This window comes from Nicrophorus vespilloides, unplaced genomic scaffold (genome assembly GCF_001412225.1).
Source record: "Nicrophorus vespilloides isolate i.1.1-1 unplaced genomic scaffold, Nicve_v1.0, whole genome shotgun sequence".
NCBI lineage: Eukaryota > Metazoa > Arthropoda > Insecta > Coleoptera > Silphidae > Nicrophorus > Nicrophorus vespilloides.
Window position 1 is genome coordinate 101,512 of NW_017098440.1, and position 13,162 is coordinate 114,673.

General features: G+C 29.1%; 2 protein-coding genes across 3 annotated transcripts; one reads left to right on the forward strand and one right to left on the reverse strand.

Annotated features, from left to right (window-relative positions):
• Positions 1-19: 19 nt before the first annotated feature.
• Positions 20-9,411, reverse strand: LOC108562457 (transmembrane protein 192). Of its 2 annotated transcripts, none has more exons than XM_017920807.1 (5): positions 1,359-1,603; positions 850-1,095; positions 514-793; positions 311-459; positions 20-252 (listed from the first exon to the last, which is right to left on the reverse strand). In XM_017920807.1, the coding sequence occupies exons 1-5, from the start codon at positions 1,395-1,397 to the stop codon at positions 151-153; spliced, it is 816 nt and encodes a 271-aa protein (XP_017776296.1). In that variant the 5' UTR covers positions 1,398-1,603; the 3' UTR covers positions 20-150. The 2 variants fall into 2 exon arrangements, with proteins under 2 accessions (XP_017776296.1, XP_017776297.1); XM_017920808.1 differs by lacking the exon at positions 1,359-1,603 and adding an exon at positions 9,338-9,411 and having other exon boundaries at positions 22-252.
• LOC108562487 lies at positions 6,989-7,743 on the forward strand (the record flags this gene model as incomplete). Its single annotated transcript, XM_017920850.1, is given in 1 exon segment — positions 6,989-7,743. A coding segment is annotated over 1 exon segment (487 nt), but the record flags the coding sequence as incomplete, so codon positions are not given.
• Positions 9,412-13,162: the final 3,751 nt, after the last annotated feature.

Below are 13,162 nucleotides of genomic sequence, written 5' to 3' on the forward strand. Positions count from 1 at the left end.
AATTAAAAAAAATTGGTTACATCGAATTATACTACGTTAATATTTAGTGTAACATATTTTCCAATCTCGTAACTTTAGTTATTTTATTTATATATGATATCACACTTGGGGAGTTACATTATCAAAAGATATTTTTTATATGTAATAACATCAGTTTCCAGAACTAGTCCTAGCTTGCAACTGAGCATTCAAAACCATCAGTTTCTCGCCCAATCTGGCGTTGTGGTCTTTCAGATGACGAATCATGTCGGCCTGAAATGAATAATGTTTTATGATGATGCATGATCAATGTAATTAATAGCGTTATTACCTGTTTCTCTATAAAATCATACATTTTGTCGCCCAATTGTCTATAGCCAATTTCACCCTGCGAGAATGCCTGATCACTGGAGCAAGCATTCCATTCCTCTCTTTGTACATCTGGTGGTGGCTTTTGATTGTTGAATGTATTCACTCGCACTATTAATTAAAGTATTTAGTAGTTGAAGTTTGAAATGTATATTGAATACTCACATATATAATTAATATTAACTCCAAATATTAAGCAAAATTCAAAAGTCATAAGGGCGCAAAAGTAATTGATTGGGGAAAGGAGACCACCTTCTAAACATTTCTCGGCGAAGTTGTCAGGATAGAAGTGTTGCATCAATGCTTGCAATAAAAGAATAACAGCATTCCATAAACTCACTATGTATAAAGGCAATCTATGGTGCACTTGAGTCTTCTTGTAGAAATCCAGGTAACCATTCATCCTCAAACTGTAATGTTTGGCCCTGGCAATTTGATCTAAAATCTAAGAATAAATCAATGAATGCAATTCTAACAACAATTATCCAAATAATTACTTACCAATGTTAAAAACCATAGTCCCACATGGGCATAAATCAAAATAAAATATTCTCTGCATTTAGCTGCCTCCTGTGGATGAAGTGCAGCAAACACTACAGCAGTAATTTCGATGGCCAGAGAGGCAATCAATTGGAAACTGAAGATTGGTATAGTTCTCAACGGCTTAAATATCCCGTAGGATTCCAAAATGGGCTGCAAAAATTCTCTGTCATCCATGTTATTTGATTCACTGAAGAAAGTTGCACCCTGAAATCAAATTACATACAATTGATTTAAATGAATCAAGTCTAATAGTTGAATGTAAACAAAGTCAACAAATGTTTTGTGATATGTCATATTGATTTGTTTTTTTTGTGTGTGTGTATAATCTAGAAAAATAAGCATTCAAGATTATGTAGCATTAATTGCTCATTAAGGACAAGTCTATTTATAAGTGTGAATCATTTATCTACCTACATAAGTTCTAGGTTAGACGTTGTTGTTGTTAATTAGGTTTTTGCTGTACTCACCCCAGAGTTTGTATTCATGCTTCTTGATAGACTAACCATAATACAGGCATATTATGAGCATTATCTCGTCATGTAGTTGCTTATCAATACGAAAACAACAGTTCGATAATTTTACTCTGAACCCACTGTTTACGTCCGTTGTATCTTCTTCGTTTTAGCTACTGACGTGCAAATCACAACAGTCGACCATAACCTTCAAATTGCAAATGCAACTATCGAGGTGTTATAGTTTGCTACTGTCAGTGGTCAGGACGACCAATGGATGAAGGGCATACGAAAAGTAGCCCAAATTTTCCATTGGTCGAGAGGTGTGGCAATGTTATTTTGTTATATGTCTGTGTTTCTTATCAATTGAAATGGAATGTAATCTCTTACGCCCAATACATCGGTGACTGCACCAAATGATTAACAGTATTCGTAATTGTTATTTTCATAAAGAAATTAATGCAAAAACATTATAATTTTTAAACGATAAAAGTTCTAGTTATAATTTAAATCGTTAATAGTCCTAAGCTTTTGTCTTCATGCATAAAATATAGTATGTAATTTGTAGATGTAGTGAAAGTCTTTAATAATTAAAATAAACATAAGAATTATGAAACAAATATTGGTAGCCGCGTGCAATTAAGTTAATTTAAAATAATTGAAATATTTTGTATGCAAGAAATTACCATTTATATAACAATACTAATTAAAAATATTGGGTATTATTTTGTAACAATAGAGTAGTTATATAATCACTTAATATATATGTTTTCAGCATATAATTTTCGTATTGTAGATTTTTGCTTTTGAATGTTAGTTCTAACGATTTTGATTATGTATTTTGTTTAGATTTAAATATGTTAAATTTGATTTTCAAAGATGAAACCATGCCCTTTACATCATGCTACAATAGTTTCAGGCATAGCAACGTTTCTCAACCTTTTTTGCCGCGCGACCCAACATATTTATTTGTTGTTGTACTGCGAACAATGGGTATTTCACCAGCTCCTCGCTTTGACACAGGGTGACAGCTGTGATTTAGCAAACTATTAAAAATTAACACAACCTTATTCATAGCTATTCTCAGCTGGTTTATAATTACATAAATTTCCAAAGAAGTTTGGAAGTGTACATATCAAAATTAAAATACCAGCATGGTTTAAGTGTGTCGTGGAAGTTTACTCAAGTCTCATGTGATTTGAGACAAAAAAAGGTTTAAAAGTATTGTAATAGTAGCGTTTCTAAGGTCGAGCGAATGCCTTCTTCTTTTTTTGTCCCTTCAATCTTGGAAGAATAGAGGTATACAACTTAGCTTGCAATTACAGGTAGAAATCGATGATAAACACTATATAACGAAAATAAACACAAGCATCAAATATAATAAATTAGTGTCAGTTAGATACAGGCTAATTAGATCAAGGGAGACAAAATCATCCATTAAGAAAATAAGAAATGTAATAAATAGACCTAAATAAATAAAAACAATACACAAATATTAAAAATATTAACATAAAAAATAAACAGAAGAAAAATATAAAATTGAACAAAAATGGAAGGATAAGTCACAAAAAATATGGTGAGCGCTGTAAGGCCCCCTTGATTTAAGATGCTCTAAAGGCGCGCCACTTAGGGAAGGCCTTGATGGTTAAAAGTGATTTGAGTTGAATGTCATTCAAATACACATCCCTTTTAGCTTCCTAAATTGAAAATAGACGAATACATTTTGGGACACTCTGTTGTTAACAGGAGAGCGAATGGCGGGCGTTCGTCAATGTTAAGGGCTCCAAACATTGTTAATTGGGTCCCCAAATCCGAATTCATTACATGAAAGTTTGAAGTTTTTATATAATTATACACTTATACCATATTAAAGATGAAGTTTATGTAAGTTTCATATTAGTAATGAACATATTACTGGTACTTACTTTACTCTCACTAAAATTATAAATCGTATGTAACCAATCTTATTAATCATTGTCAATATATAAGATATAAAATCCTTGCAATGCAAAAACTCCATTTCTAATACATCAAGAAGTTGATGAAAAAATATCAAAATTACTGACCTGTTTTAAATTTGAATTTTCTCTCGAATTTTCAATAAAATGGCAGCTGCAGTCTATTTGTATGATGAACTCTTTTTTCGAACTGAATCATTGTGAGCTGTACACTGTTATGATTGTTCTTTGTATCGTGTATCTTTTGTCGAGAGTCACTAAATAAAGCAAAACAACAAATTTAATAACGTATTAACTTATTTATAGTTGTTATCACTAACTCAGGAATTATAGTTGAGATTAAATGCATATAATAATCATTAAGATTCCGTCTTCTTTTAAAACTTTTTTCATCAATTCATTGCATTTATGCATTAAACAAAATCATTACACAATATTTAGTTTTATAAAACTTCTTTCATTATTCGATTCTTTCACAATAAAATAATGTTTACAACGCCCACTTTTTATTTGTTCTCGTAAAAAATTCACCACACTCTTATTGTGATTCACAGATGTTGATAACTTGGTGTTAAATACAAAAAAAACATATCAACAGTTGTGTTAATTTCTGTTATAATTAATAAGGAAATATAATTAATAAATAAATTTCGTACAATTCATACTTGGACACATTTTTTTTTTCATATTTATTTATATAAAAATGTTTTTTTTTAAATATACAAGTAATTTTTTTGATATTTTGTTGCGTTATGAGGGTGAAAAAAAAAATTAATTAAATTACAAAATCTACAATAATATTAATTGGAAGAGAGCAAAACAAATATTTCCCACATTTTTTTGTATGTTATTCGATACGCGATTTATCTGCGATTAACGAGGTCGTGAAAAAGGTACGAAAACAATTAGATAATGCTTTTCTCGTCTCTCTGTTTATATAAAACTTTTAATTAAATTAAATCGATACGACGTAATTCGCCTCGTATCAATTTCATAAAAAGGCTTTCTGAGCAAATTCGGTCCCTGCGTACCTCAAATTGACCATCCAATGCACGCAACGCCGTGAATTGTGCAAAACGAATCAATTTTATATGCTCGATTATAATACTTATTTTGAATAGATTGATTTTGATTCAAGTATGTTTTCATTTCATATAGAGAATAAAGTGCTGCATGTATTGTTTGTTTTGATACTAATTATAAAGCAGCGTTTCTCAAGCTATGAGTTGAAATTAAGTCTCGTTAAATTTTTGAGAAATCGCGAAATGACAGCTGTTACCTTGTCAGAGCGAGAAACTAGTGTAGATTTTGTAATTTAATTAATATATTTTTTTTCACCTTAATAACGCAACAAAATATCAAAAAAAAAATTGCTTTATGTATATTTAAAAAAAAACAATTTTATATAAATAAATATGAAAAAAATCATGTCCAAGTATGAATCGTCGCTGTACAACTACAAAAAATACTTTGGGTCGAAAAGTGCTAACAGTTTGAAACACATTGAGTTAATTACAAAGAGTGCAGAAATATATAATTAGAGTCAACATTATTTGATAAAAAATAGAATGAAAATTGCCAAAAAGGCTTCGGTCTATAGCCAATTGGATTAATAAGATACAGCAGCGTTTTTCAAACTTTTTCTGCGACACCATTTTACACTTCTTAAAAAAATTCTGTGACCCCCCCGAAGAATGTGTAGAAAAACATCCCAAATTGATCGGTCATCTGCGACCCCCCTACTTTGAGAAATACTGATTCATAGCATTTGATTTAGGCTTGGAGTAGACCGTACTATATAGTGCAGGGGTGGCCGTACCTAAAGTTTTTATTATGGAAATTTAAAAAAAATTGAATTATAATGTATAATATAATTTATTAGTTGAGCCACAACAAAACTTTAGAAGAGCCGCATGCGGCTCGCAAGCCACTGTTTGGCTACTCCTCCTTATATAGAATCAGCGTTAATCAAGGAAGCTCTAAACACGTGAGGAACGAATGACACAGAGATAACAAATCACGTTGGCGTTGATCATCATAAACATCTACTTGAATGCAATTTAACTTTAAACGCACAGCAAAACTGTAATTAACTTATGCAATTCACTTGTAAATAAATATAAATACATTCCCTTATGGAACGACATATCACATCAGCGATTAATATGTTTCGTGGTCGATAATTAATGTCGGGTGTATGTTTTCCACTTGTCTAAACTTCAGCGTTTGCATTATGTACCCCCTTTTGGGTATGCAAATTAACGAATGCAGTGCGATTTTTCATTTACATAACAAATTTTCATACCTTGCCTTTCTTTATGTTATCTGCAGTGCACTATTGCCCATGAAACAACAATTTGCATACGATTCATAGATAAATTCATTAAAAAAACATGATTGGTGCATTTTTTTTATAAAATTATATAACACATCTGAAATACTGTTCGATTTACCAGATTTTTATCAGTGGTAGAATAATAAGAATGTAAACATGCAGTCAACACGTGCAGAACCTTTCACTACCAGTTCATATATTTGTGTTTATACGGTTTTAGTATCAAGAATTAGAACAATATTCGTAACATGTAATAATTATGCTGTAATTTATAAATACATTATTTTTCTATTATTATAATCATTGATTTTAATTTAACGTTCGAATTTATATCAAGTATAACATTTTATTTTCTTTGATTAAATTGTTTTTGTTTAATACATCTTTGCTAATAAAAGTTTACTTTAGATGAAAATTTATTTGTAATTAGAATTTTATATTTTGTTTTATATATTTTCAAATGGAATAAAAATTAAACTATTGTGGTAAACATAATTCAATATACTAAAGTATTTTAACTGATTTGATGATATGGAAAACGAATTTTCGGTAAATATTTAAAAGTTATTAAATAATATTTTGTGTAAATTATTAATATATGTCCAGCCTAAATAATAAAATTCAGTATGAACTGAAGTAATTTACTACCAATGAACTAATTACTACTTATGAATGAAAACAAAATAATATTTATTGTATGAAACATCAATTAAGATTGTGTTATAAACATAAAGTACAAATCTACTGACGTCTAAAATGATTGAGATTCTTATTTACACGAAGCTCAAACCAATTTATTTATCTATGTTATTATGCATAATTTTAAATTATTTAAAATATTAAAAGTGTGATTTAAAAAAAAAACAATTAGTCATGTGTTTTTTTGATTGATTCAGTATTGTTTTAGTCGTATTATTTTATTTTTATGTGCAAAAAGTGTTAATAGTATTATATTAAAAATAATTAAGATTTTTAAATATTTCGTATATTTTAATGCAAGCTTAAGAATTACAACTTGTTGTTTATAGTAATTATACTGTAAAAGTTGATTGTGTTAAGTATAGCATTGTTTTAAGTATCTTTAGAATTTTTTTAAAATTATTATATAAAACGTTGACATAAAACATAAACATAGAATGTTTTATATAAACTGCTACAACGGGCTATCGACCATAGGTTTTTTTGCAATTTATGTATAAATTAATATGTTTTCTTATGTTATGTTAATGTGATATTGTCCAGAAACTTTAATTCTTCACGTGTGAAAATCGCGGCTCTAACACTTTTAATAAAAAGCGGAGACCACATATTCGCGCATGTCTTAAAAAACTTATATATTATATTTGACGCTCTCGTGTTTCATATTTGTTTGTCTGGCGTCGGGACGGACGTCCACACGGCTCTCATTGGAAGGCGCGAACCTCGTCCATCCATCCATAAATCCATCCATCCATATACGCATCGCATTTGTCCAGTCAACATCACCATGCATCAACGGCGTTGATGCGACGGCGGCATTCGAAGAATTCGTAAAGTTCGTGTTCGTGATTGATCGCTTTCGCTGCGGCGGTGCATTTTCATTTTCGAACGCGCTTGCAGAAAGTTTGAATATCCGTTGAAATGTCAGAGGAAGAAGGTCAAAGGGCGGACGCCGGCAATGACCTGGTTGGACCGAAGGGAAAACCGAAGATCATCAGGGTGCTAACAGTTCTTGCGTACGCGCTAAGCGTCTCCATGGCTGCGATTCTTCTCTCCATTTACTACGTCTTCGTATGGGACGGTCATCCGACATTGGCGCGAAAAGGTCCTGTCTCGAGTCCTCTGCAGTCCAACAATATGGAAATATACGTGGATATGATTAAAGAAAACAGCTATTTTCGGAATAACGCAAGTGAAATTGCCGCAAATCTGTCCATCGCCGATGGATACGTTAATGAGACGATCCGTTCGAAGGACGATGGCATGTCCAATCTGGATAACGAATGTCTCGGCTGCCGTGCAAACATCACGGACGCGCCAGGAACGAATGACACAGGGATAACAAATCCCGTTGACGTCGATCATCATGAACATCTACAACGCATCATTGAAATTGACGTGACAAAAGGTTAGTTCCATTAATTGTATAGAAATTTCCATCGCATATCAATAAGTAATAACTCATAAATATAAAAAAAATACATGTAATCAAAATTATTGTTGTATTATAAAAGTACAGTGCAACCTCGCTTAACGGAAATTTTGAAAAAAATAAAATTGTTAAGCGAGGTTCCACTGTAACATGTGATATGTATTTCATTAATATCCATCTAATCAAGAATAATTTGTCTTTTAACAATATTTTAAAGTTTGTTTTAAATAAAATTTTAAAAAATATATGAGAAGAAAAATGTCGGTCGTTAGAGCCAATCACAATTTGTAAATAAACTTTAGTCCGGTTTGGAAATTACAAAACAAACTAATATTTAATTGAACAAAATAAAAATAAATTCCAAAAATATTGTTTATTATTATTTTTTTAAGTTTTGTATGTATTTAGTTTCTCGCTTAGTCAAGTTTCAAACAGTCCGGGATTTTGCCAGAACCCGGACTTTGTGAATTATTGCTTTACTTTGAAAATCATTACATTCATTCAATGATAACTAAATAATAAGTTTATGTTCCCTAATATATTATTAAAAGGAATAAAAAAAAACATCTTTACAAATTCAATAACTAATTTAAGACCTTTACTTTTGGATAATCTTGATGATTTTTCAATTCTTTTATTCAACATTTTTTTTGATTTCGTTATAACAGCTTCGAGATTATCAGTTTCACATTTACAACAAAAAAATAAATATTTGTATATTCAATGAAAAGATAAAAATTCACCATAAAATTAGAACTATACATTATTATATCTATAGTAACTTTAACAATATAGCAGCTTTCTTAATATACATACAGCTTAGAGCAAGTGAACACAAATTTGCTATTTAAGTTAAGAGACTACTGCATTTAGAAAACTTGTTTTACAATATCGATATTTATAGATTATATTCGTTACGTTATAAGAGAAATAATATGATTTATCACTAATCTAAAATAAAATTTCGATCTCAATTATTTTGATTATATTAATATAAACAGATTCGTTCGGTGTTCCAAGGTTGACGTTTCCAAAAGAATGATAAATAGTTAGATCTAAATAAACCTTAATTTTTGCAATATTTAAACTGAAATTTCACCTACGAGCGGATAAAATAAAAATAAAGTTTTAATCCAAACGATTCAAGGATGTTGTTCTGTTTCTAGTAACGCTGAATATGTGACTGAATGATTTGATTATTTAAGTTATAATTGAATATAACATAATTTATAATCATTTTCAACGAAATCATATTAAAAATTATAATTATTGTATAATAATTGAGGTTTTGACTAACTTGTTGTGTTACTCAGGAAAACTAACTTGCATTAATCTGTAATTCCATTATATTTATACTAAATTTAATTAGAAACATACAATGCAAAACAAATTTGTTACTGAACTTTTATAATTATGTTAGTAAGCCTAATTCTACTACTGAATCAATAACATATGAAACATATGGTTATGAAAGTTAATCATTTGCAAATGGTATGTATACATATATTATTTGCACTTTTGTAATTAATTTACTTAATAGAAAATATTTCTTATACAGTTCTGTACTTACTCAGTTATGTAAAGAAGTTACGCGGTAGATGACACAACAGCTGGTAAGATTCTGGAACCTTCGTGAAACTGCAGCAAAAATATTTAAATTCTCCAATGTGAATTCGCACAGAAATTCTTTTGAACTGTTTGATATTAAAAAAATAAAACTGGTTTTAAACGGAATACATTCAATACAAAAAATTGTATTAGAATCTTTTTTGTTTTTTTTACATATGAAGATTAATAAATAAACATTGAATTTCTGATATATATTATAATTACAGAAATTTATAGCTAGAATAACTAAATTATTTATAATAAAAAAAAAGAATTTTAAAAGTTTGATGTAAATGTTTTTTTTTTTTTGGATTTACTTTAACAAATTGTCTCCTTTCTACAGGTGCATCATTCTATGTATGTTTGCAATCATTTAATTCATGTCAAATTAAGAAAGAAAACATTGAAACTTTTGTAGATAAATTAATAGGGTTTATTTATGAGATAATGCTCTCTATTTCATTCTTCTTAGTTAACTGCATTGATTTTTAAGATTTTATAAATATATACTCAAAATAAACTGCACAAAAAGAGACTTGACTGTATAAAGGAAAAACACATAGTGTAGAATTTAGTTGTATTTTACTCAATTGAAAATTGTATGCAATTTTCAGAAAACATTGATTTGTACTAAGTGAAGAAAATAATAGGTGAAGTAAAAAGTTTTTGAGCTTTAATGAGCCATATCTCACGATGTAGAAGTTACATCTTGTCATTCTTTACTGCGACTTAAAGGCGACATAACGCTTTAAAGAAATTACTGTGACAGTTTTGTGTTTAGTGAATCCAGTTATGTGTTAGAGCGTTCCAAAATGGAGGTAAAAAGAGAAAATTTGATAATTCTTCTGTACCACTACGACCGAGGGTAAAAGCGGAGCAGGTGGCCGAAAAATGTTGTGTTGTTTATGGACCCAATACAGTATCAAATGCAATAGCAAAGCGTTGGTTTCAACGCATCCGTTCTGGTAATATTGACGTCGTAGATGAGACATTTCTGGTAAGCCAACTGTCGAAAATGTTGATAAAATCATGGAAATCGTTGGATCGGCATGCGAGCACTTATTCCATTGCCCAAGAACTGAAGATTAGCCATTTGCATCGTTTAGAACCATTTGCATAAGGATGGTCTCACGAAATGCTCGATGTATGGGACAAAACACTCAGAACTTTGTACGTTACCCAATAATATCAAAGAATCTAAAACGTTCATTTATTAAAAGAAGAAATTGATGGTTTAAAATGAAGATGAAATTAAAGAATTTTCCGCCGAAAAAATGTTAACAACCTAAGATATAAAAAGGTGATCTTGATTTAGGGAGAATTATTATTGTTGGACTTGTTAGACATTAAAATGTGATTTCACTTTCTATTTAATAAAACTTTTCTTTGTCCGAAAAAAGCTTTTCAAAAGTTTCGCTTTAAGAAGTCCTATTACTTACGAAAGTCCAATTCAGACTAAAGATGTTTCTTGTTCATTTTATTATTATTATGCATAGAACATATTGGACATTAATTATGGAGAAATAAGTGATTTTTTTCGACATGTAACCGATAAATAAAAGGCGAAAGGCGATTAAATTAAAAATTAAAGAATGTTTCATCATAAAACCCAAACATTTACGTATAAACATGGAAGCTATAATTAACATTGCTATTAATTCAACCTGCTCTGGCGTCTCCGGTTAATGGAATTTAAGAATATTATCGCAAAGAGAAGATAAAATGTTACATCTATTATCAAATACAGAAATAGCTTATATTTTTTAATATAATTTCGATGTATAAAACAGAAAAATAGGTTTTCCATGAAGAATTTAAAGAATCATTTGCAAATTGGCCCATAAATAAATTTGAATGTTTTCAATTAGTATTTGAGCTTATTTTTATTGCGATCAGTTTTAATGGCCGGACGAGAATAAATGTACGTGTCGCATATACGAAGTTGCTGCTGTTGTTTTTCATTTCTTTCTTTCTTGTTGTTGCAGTGTTGTTTGCAAACAGTTTCCATACAGAAACTCGATGCGGATTTTTTTCCTCTTTCCCTCTTCCCTTGAACAGGAACGGTAATGAGACCGAGCTTCCCGTTTCCCGAGGCCCGTTCTAATTTACCTCCTCTTCTCACATTATTTGCTCCACTTTTTTTTATATATATATATATATATATTCCTTGTTTACAAGTGGCGAGAGAATAATTCTAAATATGGAACAACTTAAGTGCTCACATTCATATTACCACATGTATCTAAAATGTTATTATTTTTTTTGTGCCTTAACATTTACTTACATTTCAATTACACACATATTTGTTTTCTATCTTTTTTTGAATAACAAAACGTGAAATTACTACTTTTCCCCTTAAAAATTAATGAAATAACATGTATTTCTTTTAATTTCTTTTATTAATTGTAATTATTTGAATATTTGCACGTACAATTATTAATTTCAATTAGTAATGAGTAATTAAAGTGATTCTTCGCAATTTGTTTTTTTTTTGGTTTTGTAGAAATAAAGTAAACTATTATTATGTAATTTGCAAATATCAATAACAGAAAATACGATCAAACGTAAATAAATCCAATTGTTCGAATGAAACCTTTCAAAATCGTTAGTTTTTGTTAAATATAGACAAAATTAAAAATGTTAAAATTATGCATAGTTTAAATATAACAATTATTTCTTTGCTTACATTGAAATTACAAATACATATGCTTATTAATTATAATTATTTGAAGATCTGCACGTGAAAATTATTAATTTCAATTAATAATAAGTAATTAAATTGACTCTTCGTATTTTGGTTTTGTACCAATAAAGTAAACTTTTATTATGTAAGTTGCAAATATCAATAACAGAAAATACGTTCAAACGTAAATAAATTCAATTATTCGAATGAAACCTTTCAAAATCATTAGTTTTTGTTAAATATAGACCAAATCCTAAATGATTATTTGCTTATATTGAAATTATAGATACATATGCTTCTAAATAATAATAATAATAATAATTTATTGGCCAAAAATTAATACATAAGGAAAAACAAAAAGTACATTCTTTACATATAAATAAATTCTAACATAAAAAAAATTTAAATAAAAAATATAAATATATATCAATAGTATATGCTTCTATTATTTATAACTATTTGAATATTTGAACGCAAAAATTAAAAATTTCAATTAAAAATGAGTACAAGATTTTGCTAATATACTAGACTAATGGAATAACTAAATACATACAAAAATGTAAATAAAAAAATATAAATATTATAATTATGTACAGTTTAAAAATAATAAGTATTTTACTCTTGATATTAGTAAACATTTCGAAAAAACTTTCTAAAGAGTTTAATTTTTTTATTACTCATATTGCAATTTCAATAAATTTGACTTAAAAAATAACATTTAATTGACATCGAGGCATGTCAATAATAATTTAAATATTACGTAAATTTTGAAGAAGTAATTATAAATTGACGTTAATAAATCCAATAAACCCAACGAAACCTTTCATTTACACTAACGCTATTAGAATGGCTGAATTTAATCCACTTTGTTCGCATGTTTCGCACTGAATATGCACAGGTTGCGCATACGTATATTTTTCATAATCTTCGGATGACCTACATGTTCATATTATTGTTACGGAAACATTCAATTTTTCGCGCGAAGCCAAACCGATTGCAAATGCGAATTCAACCTTGATACCGCTAAATCTGGAATTGCGATGCGTTGATCCTGAGATAATAAATTTCTTCACTCGCCACGGGAACTGAGCTACATATAGAAAT